Source organism: Pseudophryne corroboree, chromosome 10 (genome assembly GCF_028390025.1).
Source record: "Pseudophryne corroboree isolate aPseCor3 chromosome 10, aPseCor3.hap2, whole genome shotgun sequence".
Taxonomy (NCBI): Eukaryota; Metazoa; Chordata; class Amphibia; order Anura; family Myobatrachidae; genus Pseudophryne; species Pseudophryne corroboree.
Genome location: NC_086453.1, coordinates 211,422,590 through 211,440,766, shown reverse-complemented (window position 1 = coordinate 211,440,766; position 18,177 = coordinate 211,422,590). Strand labels below are relative to the sequence as shown.

At 44.4% G+C, this 18,177-nt stretch overlaps 1 protein-coding gene across 7 annotated transcripts in view; it reads right to left on the bottom strand.

Annotated features, from left to right (window-relative positions):
• Positions 1 to 18,177, bottom strand: part of PRKCZ (protein kinase C zeta) — a 646,661-nt gene that overhangs the window by 361,977 nt on the left and 266,507 nt on the right. The window contains exon 1 of one of the 7 annotated variants that reach the window (XM_063943068.1): positions 14,292 to 14,511. The exons of 5 other annotated variants lie outside the window; for them this stretch is intronic. In XM_063943068.1, coding sequence (XP_063799138.1) covers positions 14,292 to 14,307 — 16 coding nt within the window. In that variant the 5' untranslated portion in view covers positions 14,308 to 14,511. Of the gene's footprint in view, positions 1 to 12,978; positions 14,144 to 14,291; positions 14,512 to 18,177 lie in introns of those variants that run through there. One more of the 7 variants, XM_063943067.1, reaches the window with a different exon arrangement.

The window sequence follows — 18,177 nt, the reverse complement described above, 5'->3', positions numbered from 1 at the left end:
ATTTATTTTGCAACACACTTGAGGTCTAATCTGCAAGCCAACTTTACATTTAGACACGGAGTCAGTTACAACATGGAAGTGCTTTCCATACTGAACTACTCTTATTTTGCTATTAAACAATAAATTGACAGGTGAGATTTGTGATTACTAAATAATAAATAAAACGGATTTATATGAGCCAAACGGCAATTATATAAAATAATTACGGTCTGTCACTATTTTCCATTACACCTACTTTAATTAAATTGGTCCCTTTTAATATTTATATAAAATTATGTATGAGAGCAAAAAAAAATAAATAAATAAATTGAGGGACATGACAAAGAAAAGGGAGGTGCTGCCAATAGTAACTAATCAGATGTTTACTTTGACCTTCTACAGTCCGTGCCCGGACACCCTATGGCTCTCCAGCTGTTGTAAAACTACACATGCCAGCATGCCCTGCCACAGTTTTTGCCTTTCCTAAATGTAAAAAAAAAGCCACAGAAAAAAAAAACCAAAGTCGTCACACCTGCCAGGGAACAATTACTAGACAAAGTAACACGCATTTACAACAAATCAGAATGGATGTCACAGGTAAACACACATTAATACACACATTATACAGGTTTAATTACAAATTCTCAATATCTTGAAAGGAGATGAAAGAGCACATTATTCTTATATTCCACCTCAACAAGCATTTTTTAAATCCAAATATAGAGAAAACAGCATGCCTTCTGATCTCCCTTCAAGATAAAACGCCAATCAGTGAAACCATACAGTATGCCATGGAACATGGTGACAGCTCAGCGTAAAGAGCAGAACGAATAGACGGGATGAGAAGAGACAACAACTACGAAATGCTCAAGGTGACAGGAGATGTCCAACCAATAAACTTCAGACTACAGAACGGAATAGCAGCAGAGGCCATCCTTTCAGTCAGTTCATTTCTTCTGATGCGTTGGTGGTAAAATGAAAAATTAATTTCTCCAGAATAACGTGTTAACTGTGCTCCTAACTAGAACAGCTACAGCTGCAGACTGGCCATATATACTTTAAGAAGGATTATTACTCCACATTATGCCACTTAATAAGAATTAAGATGATCTGGTTTCATACAAGCTATGCCCCTTTCACACCGCACAAATAACCAGGTATTGACCCGGCATATTGCCGGGTCGGCGTGCAGTGTGAAAGCGCAATGGTGGAATTCCCGGGTCGCCTGACCCAGTAATTCAACCCGGAAATAAAGTAGTGTTATTCTCGGGTTGAATAGCGGGTCAGTGGCAGCGTAAACGGGTTCCCGGATCGATGCGACATGGGAGCCGTTCACTAGAAAGGAAGAGGCAGCGCTGAGATGAGCCCATCTCCCAGCGCCGCCTCTGCCACCACCCCCATTGCCGGCTCCGCCCTCCACCACTATGGCAACTCGCCCGGCATATTGCCGGGTCAGGGAAGCCTGCTGTAGTGTCCAATGCCAGATCCCACCCAGGAAGGACCTGTTTCCAATTCCCGGGTGGGATCTGGCATTTGCGGTGTGAAAGGGGAATATGTGTTAAAAACATTTCTCAGTGCTGTTTTGCTTTTTTATTTAAAAAAACAACAACAATTTTAAATAGACACAGCTACTATAGTCGTATTATGAATCCGCTTTAGTATAGCATGCAATAATGGTTGTGTCTATGCTCCCTTCGTGATCAGTACCTGGAAGTGACATAACGAGAGAACGTCCGCCCTTACAGCTCCTAAATGTATTTCTCCATTCCTTTGAGGTTATTATTTTTTTATATGCATCATTGGACGCTCGCTATGCTTCGGGGTAGGTGTCTTTCCACTCCGCTTCGCTCGCCACAGGTTACTATTCCAAATAATTTGTGACATGGACCCAGGGGCTTATGGGAAAGGTCCTCTCTGCAAAAGGGAAACTAGACGCTACCATGCAATAATTAGCAAAGGGGGAAGGAAGCTGGCAATAGTGAGAAATTGAAGTTAATTCTAGATTTTGGTTAGACCAGAAAAAATGGTGGAATAGGTAACAATATTCAATAGTGTACAACATACTAGTACAGGCCTGGTCAACTGTGGCTCTCCAGCTGTTGATAAACTACAAGTCCCAGCATGCCCTGCTACACTTTTGCTATTAAGAAATGCAAAAACTGTGACAGAGCATGCTGGGATGTGCAGTATCACCACAGCTGGAAAGCCATAGGTTGTCCAGGCCTGCACTAGTACGTACATACTAGCCAGAATAGCATATAGTTACATAGTTTAGTGAGGTTGAAAAGAGGCAAAATGCCCATCGGGTTCAACCTGTACACATTTGTTTGGATTAAAGTTTTAAAACGTTTGCTGTAGGGTCATCTTATTCCAGGGTTAGACTGGACAGTAATGTATAAACTCAGAAAGGATTTTGCTACATAACCATTATTAAACTGAAGGGGTGATTACATTTCCAATCTACTTAAATACATATATTTTGGGACACATACAGTACAAGGTGTGGCTATCTAATAATGAGACTGTACTTGTAAAAAATAAACTATACTGCATGAGTTAAAAGGGAATGGGGGGATAATTTACCTTGGACTATCCCAAAACAGTTTTGCAAGTTCCACCCCTCACACAGCAAACCAACAAGCAATGATATGCAATATTAGAGCGCTTCCTGCATACCTAGTCCCTTTAAAACATCCCAAGTACCACAATTTGTGTGCAAGACAAAATAGAACTGGGAATAATCACCCTGCAGAACTCCAAGGTGTCCACCAACAGATACAATTAGAAGGCAGAATGGTATGAAACTACAGGTATGAATGAATAAAATCCAATGAATGTGGAAATATGGTACGTACTTTCCTCCTTTTTCCTTTCATATATCTGAAATGACATGTGTCTCCTTTCCCCTGTGAGTTAACACCGTAGGTAGGGAGCACTTATAAAACAGAGTAGTGCAGAGATCCTTTAAAAAACTAGAACATTTAATAATTCAGTGCACTTACTAACATAGATGGTGAACCGCATGTAACCTCACCCAATTGGAAAAACAGAAGCATAACTGTCATCTCTGGTGGTCCCAATATGATGATGGTACTGGAACAGGTCAGAACCTCACTCCCAGACACCATGCCCGCCTCCCACAGAAGCCCACTGTTACCTACTGTCAGAAGGGAAGAGTCCCAATCTGAGCCTTGCTTGTCACATTTCTGACCTCTCAGGGTCCTTCATCAGAAGTATAAATAGTTCTGTGCATACCCCCTTATATAGTACATGTAACTACAAATGCTGGCGTCCATTCCCACTAAACGGCATCCTGCAGTCCACTACGCGTGTCCAGCTTCAAGAGGACTACTATGCATTCCAAATGGCTAGAAGTAGCTGTAAAACCTTGTAAGATTGCCACCAGTAATGCACTCCAGCATGCATTCCATGCGCTGGAAAGACATTGCAATAGCGCAGCTACATCCTGGAGTCCTTTTTAAACAGTGCAGTCAATAGATAATAGTCTACCGAGTCCATACTGAAGTGCCAGTGCATATACCTCATAAATGAAGACGAGGAGGTGATAAATGCATATAAATACAATGGAGATAAAATAAACAAGATAAAGGGGTATATGCAATTGCGGTCGAATTCGCGGCAATTATCGCCGTTTTTTAATTCGACCAAATTCGCCAGGTGAATCCCGGCAGGTGCCTGCCGGGATTCACCATATTCAATGAAAAACGGATTCGCCAGAATCGTGGGCGAAAATCGGCCGATTTGGCGGATTTTGCCGCGATTTTAAAAAACGGGAAAAAAACGTGAAAAACCCGGAAAAAAAATGGCGTGGGGTCCCCCCTCCAAAGCATAACCAGCCTCGGGCTCTTTGAGCTGGTCCTGGTTCTAAAAATGCAGGGGAAAAATTGGCCAGGGATCCCCCGTATTTTTAAAACCAGCACCGGGCTCTGCGCCTGATGCTGGTGCCAAAAATACGGGGGACAAAAAGAGTAGGGGTCCCCCGTATTTTTAACACCAGCATCGGGCTCCACTAGCTGGACAGATAATGCCACAGCCGGGGGTCACTTTTATGCCGTGCCCTGCGGCCGTGGCATCAAATATCCAACTAGTCACCCCTGGCCGGGGTACCCTGGGGGAGTGGGGACCCCTTCAATCAAGGGGTCCCCCCCCCCCCAGCCACCCAAGGGCCAGGGGTGAAGCCCGAGGCTGTCCCCCCCCCATCCAATGGGCTGCGGATGGGGGGGCTGATAGCCTTTGTGATAATAAAAAGATATTGTTTTTTCCATTAGTACTACAAGTCCCAGCAAGCCTCCCCCGCAAGCTGGTACTTAGAGAACCACAAGTACCAGCATGCGGGAGAAAAACGGGCCCGCTGGTACCTGTAGTACTACTGGAAAAAAAATACCCAAATAAAAACAGGACACAGACACCGTGACTTGTACAACTTTATTACATACTGCCGACACACACATACTTACCTATGTTGACACGCCGACTGCCACGGTCGCCGACGATCCGAGGGTACCTGTGAAAAAATTATACTCACCTTCCAGCGTCCAGAGGTACATCCACGTCCAGAGGTAAATCCACGTTCTTGGCAAAAAAACAAACCGAACACCGATCCATACCGGACTAGAAAGGGGTCCAATGTTTTCACATCAGACCCCTTTCTCCCGAATGCCGGGACATCACGTGACTCCTGTCACTGACGTCCCTTCAGCCAATCAGGAAGCGCTACTTCCGTGGCGCTCACCTGATTGGCTGTCCGCTGTCTGTACTGTGACAGCGCATCGCAAAGCCGCTCCATTACTTTCAATGGTGGGAACTTTGCGGGTAGCGGTGGGGTCACCCGCCGGTCAGCCGCTGACCGGCGGGTGACCTCACCGCTAGCCGCTAAGTTCCCACCATTGAATATAATGGAGGGAGCTGTGCGATGCGCTGTCACAGTGCAGACAGCGCTCAGCCAATCAGGTGAGCGCAACGAAGTTGCGCTTCCTGATTGGCTTAGAGACCTGTCAGTGACAGCTGTCACTGACAGGTCTCATTCGTGGAAAGGTGTCCCATGTGTCAGCATGGGACCCCTTTCAGTCCGTTTTTGGTGCGGGTATTTGCGTTTTCTTATTTTGCCAAGTCCGTGGATTTATCTCTGGACCATGGTTGAGGTGAGTATTTTGAACTTTTCTTTACAGGTATCCGTGGATTCTACATGGAGAAGAGGACCGATGTCGGCGTGTGAACATAGGTAAGTATGTGTGTGTCGACGTATGAAATAAAGTTTTACTGTCGACGGTGTGTGTGTCCTGTTTTAATTTGGGTATTTTTTTCCCAGTAGTACTACAGGTACCAGCGGGCCCGTTTTTCTCCCGCATGCTGGTACTTGTGGTTCTCCAAGTACCAGCTTGCGGGGGAGGCTTGCTGGGACTTGTAGTACTATTGGAAAAAACAATATCTTTTTATTATCACAAAGGCTATCAGCCCCCCCATCCGCAGCCCATTGGATGGGGGGGGACAGCCTCGGGCTTCACCCCTGGCCCTTGGGTGGCTGGGGGGGGGGGACCCCTTGATTGAAGGGGTCCCCACTCCCCCAGGGTACCCCGGCCAGGGGTGACTAGATGGATATTTGATGCCACGGCCGCAGGGCACGGCATAAAAGTGACCCCCGGCTGTGGCATTATCTGTCCAGCTAGTGGAGCCCGATGCTGGTGTTAAAAATACGGGGGACCCCTACTCTTTTTGTCCCCCGTATTTTTGGCACCAGCACCAGGCGCAGAGCCCGGTGCTGGTTTTAAAAATACGGGGGATCCCCTGTCAATTTTTTCCCCGCATTTTTAGAACCAGGACCAGCTCAATGAGCCCGAGGCTGGTTATGCTTTGGAGGGGGGACCCCACGCCATTTTTTTTTATGATTTTACCCTTCCAGCATAAAAAAAAAAAAATAAAAAAAAATAATATTTTAAAAAATATATAAATAATATTTGTGCCTCCCAAAAAAAAAAAAAAAGTACCTAATCCCTTCTAATATAAATAGATCTGCTATTCCCAAAAAAAAAAACACCAAAAAAAACATGTTTAAAATTTTTTTATTTGTTTTCACCCTCCAAAGTGTGGCGGATTGAAAATGACGAATTTGCTGTCTAAAAGCACTGCTGTCGAATTTCAAAACTTGAATTGAATATGCTTTGGTCGAATTGCAGCACTTGTATCATTGCAGAAAAGTCGAATTTGCAAAAATTCGAATTTCAAAAAGTCGAATTTTGAAAGTCCGTTTTTTGGTCGGAAAGCACTGGATTGCATAGGGGAATTTTTTTTTTGGTCGAAAATGACCCGAAATTCGACAATTTCGGGAATTCGACCACAATTGCATATACCCCTTAGATAGCAAACTGAAAACTTGGATATGAAAACTTGCAGGCTGTTGCACCAGAAAAGTATTACTAAAGCGATTGAGCAGCTACCATTTTATCTTGCTGTTCTGAGACTTATATATGGGACCAGCATTTGGAGGGAATGCTGGTACATGCAGTGACATTTGGAGGATCTAGGGGTGACGCTAGGTGGGCTGGCTCTCAATTTAGATATATTTTTGTATGCATAATCATGTGGGTGCTATTATCATGTTAGGGAACACCACTATCAGAGAAGCCTTGACGTGGTCTGGTGGCTTAACCGTATCTTTGAAAATATATGTAACTAAGTTCTAACTTTTTTCTTTTTCTTGTTTAGAATAACCCCTCATTTTCATGCATTTGAATATTACTACATTGATTCAGCAGCTACCATTTTATATTGCTATCCTATTTAACCCCATATTTATAATGAGGCTGTAGTGTGATATGGAAAACTATGTTTAAATTATGGACTAAAATCCATTAATCCAAAGGTGGAAATCAAAAGGAACATTGAGACAAATAGTTAAGGGTTCCAACGTTTCAGAACAATAGACCTTTCTTTAAGGAAGAACTTGAGTTCTGAAACATTGGAAATTAACAATTGGTCTGTGGGTGGTCCTTTGAGTGCCGCCATTTGTAAAAAGTATGTTTGAGTATTGGTCCTCTGTCGGTATAGCATATAATAGCATTGCATTATGATCCCGCTCACTCAGTGTGTGTAGATGTAACATAACTATATTCTGATGCTATGCAATGATCATGTTGCGTAGGTGTTTATCTCCAAAGAATGTTCCTCACGTAACAGGTACACATTCACCTGCCCAACAATAAAGCTCATATAAAGCTCTCCATACCATTGCAGACAGCTACAGCTTCTCCCACTTCTTTAGAACAGTGCGCTGATGAATCAAAAACCCTAAACAGTGTTGCTGTGCTGGTGTGCTATTCTATGTCGACGTGAGACTGTCGATACAGTCATAATGTCGACATGAGACTGACTACATGGTCATATTGTCGACAATGACCATGGCAACATTTATCATGAAGACAGTGATGAAATGTGAACATGTTGGTGGTCCAGTGGTGACTTACATGCTCGATGGCTGTAGTGGCTCCACAGCAGCTTCTGGGTCCGGCAGTCATATGACTGTCACTACCGGGTTAGAGCTGTGATCCTCAGACATTCCGGTAACTATTTCTTCCCTATCCCAAACCCTAATCTCTACCCCTACCCCTTCTCAGTCTAGTGCCTAACACCCCAGCTTAACCCAAACATCCCATGCAGTCTAACCCTTACCCTCCCATATGGCAGACGAACCCTAATGTCAACACTGACAATGTTGACATTTCACATGTCAACATTCTGAAAATGTTGACACAATGCCTGTCAACACTTTAACAATGTTGACTTCATAGCTGTCGACCTTTAACTACATCACACTGTAACATCACTGGCCCTTATAAGAACTAAAACATTACCACTGGTTATTTCAGCAAAGGGGAAACAAGGAAAAGGGCTGAGACCTGATACGAATGAGTCGCACCATGCAGCATTGTGCTCAGTCTGCAACTTTATTCCAATTCCATTGTAACAAAAATGCGAATCCTAAATGGCGAGGACACTATAAGCAACTCTGTTGGGAATCGAACCCAAGACCTCAGTGCTGTTATGTAGTAATTTTAACCACTTATACCCCTTTTCCACTAGCTAAATTTACCCGTGTTTTTGCACGGGGGCGCACAACACCACAGGTTTTTAGTGGAAATGGCTCAACACGGGTTGAGTGACCCTGGATTGCTTCCCGGGTAGCTACCTGGGTGAACACGGTAACACAGTAATGACCCAGGTAATTGTGCAGTGGAAATGGTCATTACCCGTGTTTTCAGACCCGAGTAACAAGTGACATCAATAGCTTTTACAGAGCTTACCCGTGTTAAGTGGAAACATATCCGACCCAGGAATAACCCGTGTCGAAGTGCAGTGGAAACGGCGGGGCTGACATGGGTTGTAGCCGGGTTAAACATCCTGGATCGGACCCGGTACTCAGGTGGAAAAGTGGTATAAATCAGTGGTTCTCAACCCCAACTCTCAAGTATCCACCACAGATTATGTTTTAAGGATTTCTGTCTGTAGGAACAGGTGGGATAATTACTGACCCAGTAATATACAGTAGATCAATTCACATGTGCATGATTAAAGAAATCCGCAAAACATGACCTGTTGGGAGTTAAGAAACATTGTGAACAGTGCGGCCCATTAATAAAACCATATAGCTGAAAGGGGGAAGCGGTTAAAATACCGCTAGTCGGGATCCCGGCAGTCAATGCCAATGCCAGAATCCCGACTAGCAGTGAAATGCCTCCGTCCGGAATACCGGCGACACAGTCTATTCTCCCTCTGTGGGTGTCCACAACACCGTGCCCACAGAGTGGCGACCACACCAAGCCCAAAAGGGGCATTTTAGTGCTTGCGCCGCTGCCCGCACTACGGCGGCCGGGATCCTGCTGCCGGGATCATGACAGCTAGGATCTCATCTCGCGGCACTTCATACTGATCCCCTGTAAAGATGGGGCTAATTCAGATGTGGTTGTTCTTGAGATTGCTGTTGCTATATTTTGCCGTTCGCAATTGCAATTGTATGCTAACATGGGCAGAAGCTAACCTGAGCATAGGGAGACACACTGCTATCGCATTATTTTTGGCCGACAGCGTACAACTGCTGATACATCAGGACTATCTTCGTAAATTGTGTCATGTCTGAGTGCCTTTGTAGACTTGCAGGCTGAGCTATTCTCTTTGGAAGCAGAGGTCTCTCCAGTAGCAACTAAAATTGGAACTGCTAATTTATGCACGCCCTGAAAATGCCGTCTAAATTGCTATGACGCCTGCATTTACCTAACCACTCCCCGTTACCACCTCCAAATGCTGTCTTCCTGTAACTAATTCCTGAACCGCCATCATAATTCAATCCCAGCACGTGCACAATGCGGCTCAGACGCATGCGCAGTAAGAAAACACTGGCCGACTTGCATACAAAAGCTGCTTTGCGACTGCATCTGAACACTGCATGTGCAGTGTTTTATACAACAGCAACAAAATTAAACTGCACGAGACAAAAAAACAACTGAATAAAGACAAAGGAAGACCGAAAGATAAAGCGGTTCTGTATATAAAGTGTAAGAAATTAAAAACGGGGCTTGTGCCAACTAGTAAACATGTTTTCTGAAGGTCTTCTGACCACTACTAAATTGTTCCTCTCCTGGCCTCAAGATTAGCTGTCATATAGAGAATGTTGACTGACATCCCTGCTAATAATACTATCACAAGAGACTGCCTATGGCACATACTGTTTTACTGTCCGGCAAGAGCAGTTTAATGTGATCTTTTCATGAACCAGACCCCACTTCCCCCTCCCATGCTTATTCCCTTCCCCATCTCTGAGCTTAATATTTCTTGTTACATGTCTCTCATAACAGGTTTTATTAATATCTCGCAAACTCAATTAATTTCTATATCTAATGATGGCTTGACACGTCTCCATTTTTAACTCTCAAAGATTATAGTAAACAAACCCTACCCCACCCTCCCTCATTAAGAATGAGATCTTATGGGCAGTTAAAGACTAGTGAGTATTATGGCTGAGTACCCCACCGATGTATGGCAAGAACACGATCACTGCGCACCTGAGAAACGCTGTTACATGTCAGAATCCTAAATAGCCATTTTACACGACACACACCTGACTGGCTCTGGATGCCATCCCGAAATGACACTAGTTGAGTTCTCCTGTGATTGGTCATTGGCTTCCCATTGCCAGTCATGGCCCTGTGAGTGGGTGCAGACAAGTAGGGGAATAGCTGTATAAGCCTGTCATGTCATATGAAGAAAATCCAGAACATTGAGACAAATTGTTTATGCCGGGAATTTGAGGTGCAGGTTCAACATATAAGTCTTCAAATAATTATACACAACCAGAAGACTACCAGATAGTACTACCAACAAAACGCATTGATCTCAGTAGGGTAGAACTTGGGCCAGAAGATCATCATGATAACAATGAATCGATAACAAAGAATATCTATGAGACCTGCGCTGCTGGAGGTGGCTAAATCCCATGTCACTGACACGCCTTCCTGGCAGCCTGGGCACTTGTCAAAGTTATCCAGTGCAGCAATAACAAAATGAATATTTTACACATACATTTAAAAAATGTATTGGAAACCTCCTTTCTACATACTGAACAGAGGCATGCCTGTAAAAAGAGCAGACATTTTATACCTCATAATTTCAGACTACTACAAAAGGTACGCCAGTCCTTATTAGATAAGAAAGGCCACATGGAGAGAGGTCGCTGTATACTTGTGCTGTGAGACAACTGTGACCTTGGAATCATCGCTCAAGTGATCCTCTAACAAAGGCTAAGCCCTTGACCTGTTGCCTCAATAATGAGAAAGAACGTCAGGAAAGACCAGGCTGCACAACCAGAATTGAGAGCAATTCAATATAGCAAGCTCACATAGAAAGGAACGCCGCCATGCCTAATGTTTACAACCTGGAGTCCTTTGTTACCTCTGTATTGCTTGGCTGGCCGAGAGCACGGTTTAAAGTGGACAATACAATTATGACACCAGCAGCTAAAATATAATATTAGTATATTTGGGACACACTGGAATTGTATCTTTGGTTAGTATGAAAACACCTTTCATATACATACACGCAACATTAAGGGGTGTAAACTCTTAAGCTTGGTACATGCTAAAAGATGTGTGTACCCAGCGACGGAACAATACCTTGCTCCATCAGTACACACTGCATGATGCAGTGGACGCCAGCGCAATGTATCATTCTATGCTGTATTTAGCAGCATGGCATCGTTCACTGCATCGTCCCATCTGATATGTAGCACAGCAGATGGGGTGATGCAATGGATAACCGCCGGGCACGTGCAACTGGGCATACACACTATACGTTCCACATCAGACATCGTTTGGAACCATATATTGTAAGACAGATCACTTCAGGTGTACCCAGCTTTACACAATTTCACTAACAGTATATTGGGCCTGATTGAGAGATAGATGCAGTTAGCACAGCCACTGCACCTTTGTATGTAGCAGCTGTGCTAAAATGTGCAATAGCTGCTGACTTCTGTGATCCGCTGCTGCGCCCCAGGATGCAGCATCGGATCATCTGCATGACCATCGGACATATGAGTAGCCCTCAGGCAGGATGTTCAGTTAAATCGCTCAGGTGGAGCCAGTGAAACTGTGTCTGAGGAAGCAGTCACTGGTTTAGCATGCCCAGAAAAAGGGGCCAACAGGTCTACCTTTTCTGGAATGCCGCTTGTTGCTGTCCCCAAACGCCAGCTGCATGTTAATAACCGAGCGACGTTGCAGCCCCAGAACTGCACGTGCAGCATGGCTTCTTCTAATATCATCGGGTTTATGTACATCTCTGAATTAGGCCCACTGTCACAAATACATTTTAGTCACATAAAAGACTGGATGTGTATTATTGCAGGACTGGAAAGTGTGACAAATCCTGTAACTTGCGATTAAAGATGGGTAACAGGAAACATGGATGGAATATCAACAGTCTCCCTGGCTAGTGAGTCAGAGTCATAGTTTCTCAATCCTGCTTACACTTCCATAAAGCCTAGCTTGCTACATTGAACCTAATAAATGGCCCGTGACGTTAGCCCTAGTTTCAATACATTTCCTAGAAGGATTGCCCTCTTAACGCTACAGAATTGGATGGTGCTATTTTAAAGCAATGGATTCAGCAGGGATCATATTTAGGAGTGGTTCGCTCGCTATTTCATCATCCAGACACCAGATAGTAAAGACATCGCAAGTCACTGTGCTGGCATGCAGATAAAGCAGATGCCCTAATCCAGATTACACTTGGGTGCAAACACACCAATCTGCCTGGTCGGGTTCAGATACAATCCTCTGATTATCAGTTTAGTGTCAAAGCATAATTATCACACCACCACTGCAGGCAAGTGTGTCACTGAGCTATTGTGGATGTAGGAGGATGCTCACACAGTATAAACCCTGTCTCTTTCACACAAACCCAAGCATATATCTCTATTATTAAGGTTGTGTTAAGGTTTAGAATTTGATGAATAACAAAAACATACACACATGAAAGATAAATACGATACATGACATTTCATATATCCGTAAGACTGATAAGCTCCTCTCCGAAGTCTATATACTGGTAGAGGCATCAGACTGCACATAACACAACCATGATTATGCAGAAGTACTCGTAGCTCAAATTAACCAACTAAAAGCAGTAATAAATGAAGCACAGGCCCAGCAAGCTAATTTCCCACACCAAAACGTAAAGCTTTATTACAGCCATGGACAGAAGAGACAACTCCTCATGCACAGGCAGCTTAGTGTTTGCAGCACTGCAGAGATACAAGACAGGAACTCTTTGATATGACATGGCACAGCAATGCCATACACTTCTTCACGGAGGAAAAGGACCACATCAAAGGTAAAGGAGTTACATCCCCTTGGCAAGTGAACGGCTGAGGTTTCAGTAGAAATAATTACTGCATCTCAAGATACCTGTATAGAGAGAGCCTTGGTAACATACCTTCAGATTTCTTGGGATACATTCCTTGATTTAATATTCCTTATCGACGGCATCCCTTTTCCATAGTGACAGTCAATGACATCCTTCTTCGAACACTAACCGTGAAAGGACCCTTCTATCGGGAGAGGTCTTATTCCATTCTTTCGCCTTGGCTCAGAGCTAATTCAGCAGCATCCACACACATGCAAGAGATGAGCGATATCTGCATGTGTTGTAGAAATCTATGGATCTATGGTTGCAAAGCAAGACTGAAGGCACAGCAGCTACAAGGGAGGAATGCTGACTTCTCTGCATCACACACACACACGCTCACATCCACACAGCAATGCATCAGGGGACAGCGTGCATGCTTCATCTGCATACATGGATTACTCACTAGGTGGGTTTTCTATATTCCTGAGCACAGTGATTTTCTCACATCTTGCACTGAGGGACTTATGAAAGGGAACATTCTACCGCCCTCCCTGCCCGGGTCCTTATTAAAACGGATACTGCTGTATGGCTATCATTAGACATCAAGGACAACAGGCAGAATCAGCCTGGACATTATAAGCAACCAAGGGACGTATGTGAAAACAAGAATTCAAATATTTAAATTGCCGGCAGGTTATGTAGCTCAGCCACTTCTCATTTCCCTGCCTCATGTATCCAGGCATGGGTGGTTCTGAATCCCATGGGAGACTACCAAACAGCTGAGGCAGAGGAGAAAACATGGGCTGGAAGCCCCACACAACACCACAGCCAGGCAGTACACAAATACCAACTTATTAGAGTACAGCCAGTGACAGGTCCAGGACTGTGACAAACCCAGGGCAAGCCGACACTTAAGCCAAGCACATCAGGAGAACCAGACCCCTGTAAAAGCATTTTTATTACAGGTCTAATCTTGTATCCGGAAATCATTGAAGCAATGGCTGGGATGTGACATGATTATGGTAAATAAAGAACGAGTAAAAACAATGGACCTAAACCTCAATCATTTTAATCAAACCTAATTAAATACAACCACAGGTACAATTAGCTGTGACAGCATGTAATAAAGCACATTCTGGATGCATATCCCTGTTACAAACCCCCAGTAAATGAGAAGTCCAGGCAGTAAGAAGTTAACCGGACCATCTCAGGGCATAATGGGTTAACCAGCCGCATTTCATCCATCTCAGGGCATAATGGGTTAACCAGCCGCATTTCATTTGGGGGGGGGGGGGGGGGGACCTGGATGAAGTTTCAACAAATATTCAGTAAAAAAAAACAAAAAGACAATTTCAGCACAAAGTAATGAGGATGGAATAGATAGATAGAAAAAGGATCACCTTTAAAGGGATGCATACATCCAAAAGTAACAGCTGGTGCATTGTTTGAGCATCTCGGCTGGTCTTTGTATTAAACACCCCATGCACAAGGCAGCCTGCACTCCCCCACCTATCTCCTCCCTTCTCTCTCCGTGTGAAGGTAAAGGACAGCCAGTGCTGAGGCGACAAAAGGCTTTTTCTGTGCATCAGTAACTACAGAGAGCGAGATGCTCATAGGCAGTGGGCGGGATGTTCCAATGCCAGCCGTATTACTCTGTCTGCAGGGCCCTGACACACACACAGGGCAACACACAGCCCCGGGAGACTCCCATGTAGGAAAACATTATCACACTGGTCTGAAGAACACTTTTGGCTTGTGTAATTGGTACATAAAATGGAAGGAGTGACATAACCGGGGAGAGCTGTAACACTGAGATCCTTTCAGTAGCTGGGCAATGAAAAAAGGAGTAACCCTGTGATTAACGCGCTGGTCTCTGAAGTAGGAGTTGCAGACCAAACAAACCAGGGCCAGCCTATAGCCATCTACCACTGGCAGATGCAGATTAAAGCTACAGGAGACACAGTTCAGCATAAATAACAGGATGACTGTTTTACTCAGCAACAATCACAGCATATTCAGACCAGGGCTAAACCTGATACAAGTATTTTAGATGCGGTTAAATAAATGGGAAGACCACTGTGTGACCTCTCACTTGCTGTGACTATACAATTGCTTACAGAATGGCATCAAAAAAATGAGAGGAAAAAAATGACAAAGTTGGCACCAATTCACCCCCTTTACTTTTGTCTGCTCAGGGAGAGTATTCTACAGAACAGACCATCACCTGGAAATGTACATGCACACTCGCACAGCAAATGATACACCTACAGCAGTGCATTATATGTATATATATCTACACGATATGAACCCGCCGCTAACGTGTTACACACCCCCTATGTCAGCATAAGAAAAACTATTGATTTTCATTCCTTACTTCTTGAAGCAGTAATAAAGCCATGCATATATAAACAGGTAATATGGATGTCTACGATATAAAAGCGAAAATTTGTCCTCCTGTCTTTCTATACAAATCCACAGTTTACAAGCTATGATCGTGAAATTTTACATACAAGCATATTAAAACACGGCCGAGGCAACTAAAACAATTAGAAATCCCTAGCACTCCTATGGTAGGGGGGGGGGGGGGGGGGGGGGGAGAGACAGCAGCAGAGAGTATATCAGGAGACAGCATAACTCTGGAATTGCTGGAGCAATGTACTCAAAAATTGGTACACATATGCCTTACACTCTGGGAACAAACATTGCGGGGTAACACACCACCAGCACCCCTAGGGGTGGGCCAGCAGCACAGACTATATCAGAACATGCATGATATGTCAGTGATGACAGGGCTCCATGTGACAGGGCCAATGACATGATGTGAGGAGGGGAATGCAGGTAGCACGAACCCACACACTGAGAGTTATATAGTGGAAGTAACACGGTACCCCAGCAGCACAGAGTATATCAGGAGATACATAATGTGCTACGCTATATAAGAAACTGTAAATAAATCGATAATTTCACTGGGGCACTGACATGATGTGAGGAGGGAATGGAGGCAGCAGAAAGCCACAGACTGAGAGTTGTAGAATGGGAAGAGCAGGGTCCCTTGGGAGAACAAAAAGGGTCCAGCCACTACACAGAGTGCGTCAGGGAAGCAAGATATGCCTATATACTAGATCTCCAACCAACGTAAAAAAATGAAAAACTAACAATCTAATTTACCATCCTCATCCCGTAGCGAAGCATGGGTATTCAGCGATCTACAATGTTATTTATACTGTGTGTTTAATATTTATTTATTTTTGTAAACAGACATTCTTAAAATCCCGGGCAACGCCGGGTACTCCAGCTAGTGCTATATAAAGTAAACATTCAGAATGTTTATGGATTAGATCAGTGGTTCTCAAACTGTGTGCCTAGGCACCCTGGGGTGCCTCGGGACACTTCCAGGGGTGCCTTGGATTGGTGGTCCAGGCCCAATTCAGATTATTTATGGTCAGTGTAATAGTCAAAACAATGATGGTAGCTGTCAATTATAAAATATTTGGACAAACAGAAGCAAATCTTTTCCCTCATCGCACAATTGAACCTAGGATGATTTATAAACGCAATTTACTTAATTTTTCTTTCTAAAATTCTCAGTAAGAAACTTTTGGTGTAGGGGTGTCGTGAAAAAAATTCTGATACGCCAGGGTGCCGTGATTAAAAAAAGTTTGAGGGGGGAGTGGCTTGGCTGCAATACTGAGGAGACGTGTCCCACAGGAGCTCCTGAACACCGAAGCTCTCTGTACTGCCTGGGAGCCCTTTACACCCTCTCCCCTGATGCCAGACACAGTGCCCTACCTGCTGCAGGGGTCCGGAGCTGAGCCGGCGGGTCCGCGGAATCGGGGAGTGCTCCGGCGGATTGCGGCCTGCACGGCCCTTAGAGACCGGGAACCAGAGCGGCGTGGAGGTGCTGAATAGCGCTACAGTGGACGCGGAGAGACGAGAACGGCCGGAGCTCCTCTCTTACCAGTGCCTTCCAGAAGCACCTCCAGCACTTAGTCTGGTAAGGTACAGGGAGCTGTGGGGAAGTGGAGGACTGTTTGTGGGAAGCTGGCAGAAGTGTGCAGTGGCCATCTTTACTTCTCCCCACGATTACTGTCAGACCACATCACTTACTGTGGGAGACTCTGTGGTGCTGCATGCTATGTGGAAGCGGGAGGCCTTTCATTTTACACCCCAGAGTCTGCTGTGCTTATAACTCAATTGGGGACGGTCCCTGTATTGCATTTATGACTTATTTCACAAGTCCACAGTGTTTCCTTATTTACCTTGTTGCTTTGTTACTCTGGAGGAACATCTGGTGGGCAAACAACGATACAACGCGTCTCACTTCTGTGATTTATCCAGTTTTTACTCAAGTGATGGAAATGCGTTGATGTGAAAAATCTCTATTCCCACCTTGCCCGTTTGCCTGTGTGATGATCAAGTAACCAGAAGCCTTGTTTTGTTTTGTTTTTCTTTATACTTGTGAGTGATCACATGCTATACTTTCGCCAAGCCTCCTAAAAAAATGAAAGCTACTAAATCGGTTTCTCAGGTGGCCTTCTTCAAGTCCTCCCCTGGAACCTATCTGGGATAATGACGCTCTCACGGTGAAAACGATAAAACTTCTACTGTCACAATTTAAAGAGGACGTAGCAGCGGAATTTCGAGCTACTCTCCAGTCGTATCAACAGTCAAGAAATGATCTAGGGGGGCGCAAGACCATCTGAAAACTAAAATGGGAGAAGTAGTTGGCTCGCATAACGAACTGATCACTTTGCACGAGTCGTTACAAGTTGAGGTGGTGACCCTCTGGGACAAGATCGCGGAAATGGAGGACAGATCCGGACTTAATAACTTTGCGGGGTTCCTGAGAATGTCTCAAACAGTGCCTTGAATGACTTAGCAACGGATCTATTTAGGAAACTCTTGCCGTCTACTAGGTCGCTGGACTTTTTGATTGATCGCATCCATAGACTCTGTGTTATTTATATGCCTGTTGCTTCGGATGTACCAGATGGCTGTTTTGACTATTCAGTTTATTTTTGTTTGTTTTTTTAAATGCAATACCCATATCTATATTTTTTGCTTTATGATGTCGTCTTGGTGGTTTACAACAATAGACCTTAGCGACTGGGGAACCTAGTTTTCATTTTATGTTAGTATCCCGGGTGCAGGTGGGTTCGCCACTACCCCCATTGTTACCTTTCGGGTCGCCATAGTACGGCGTCCAACGTTGCCCCCAAGAGGGGCTATTCCTATTTTTATTTTTCTTTCACTCTTAGTTGTTTTTCTTTTCCTTTTACCTTTCTC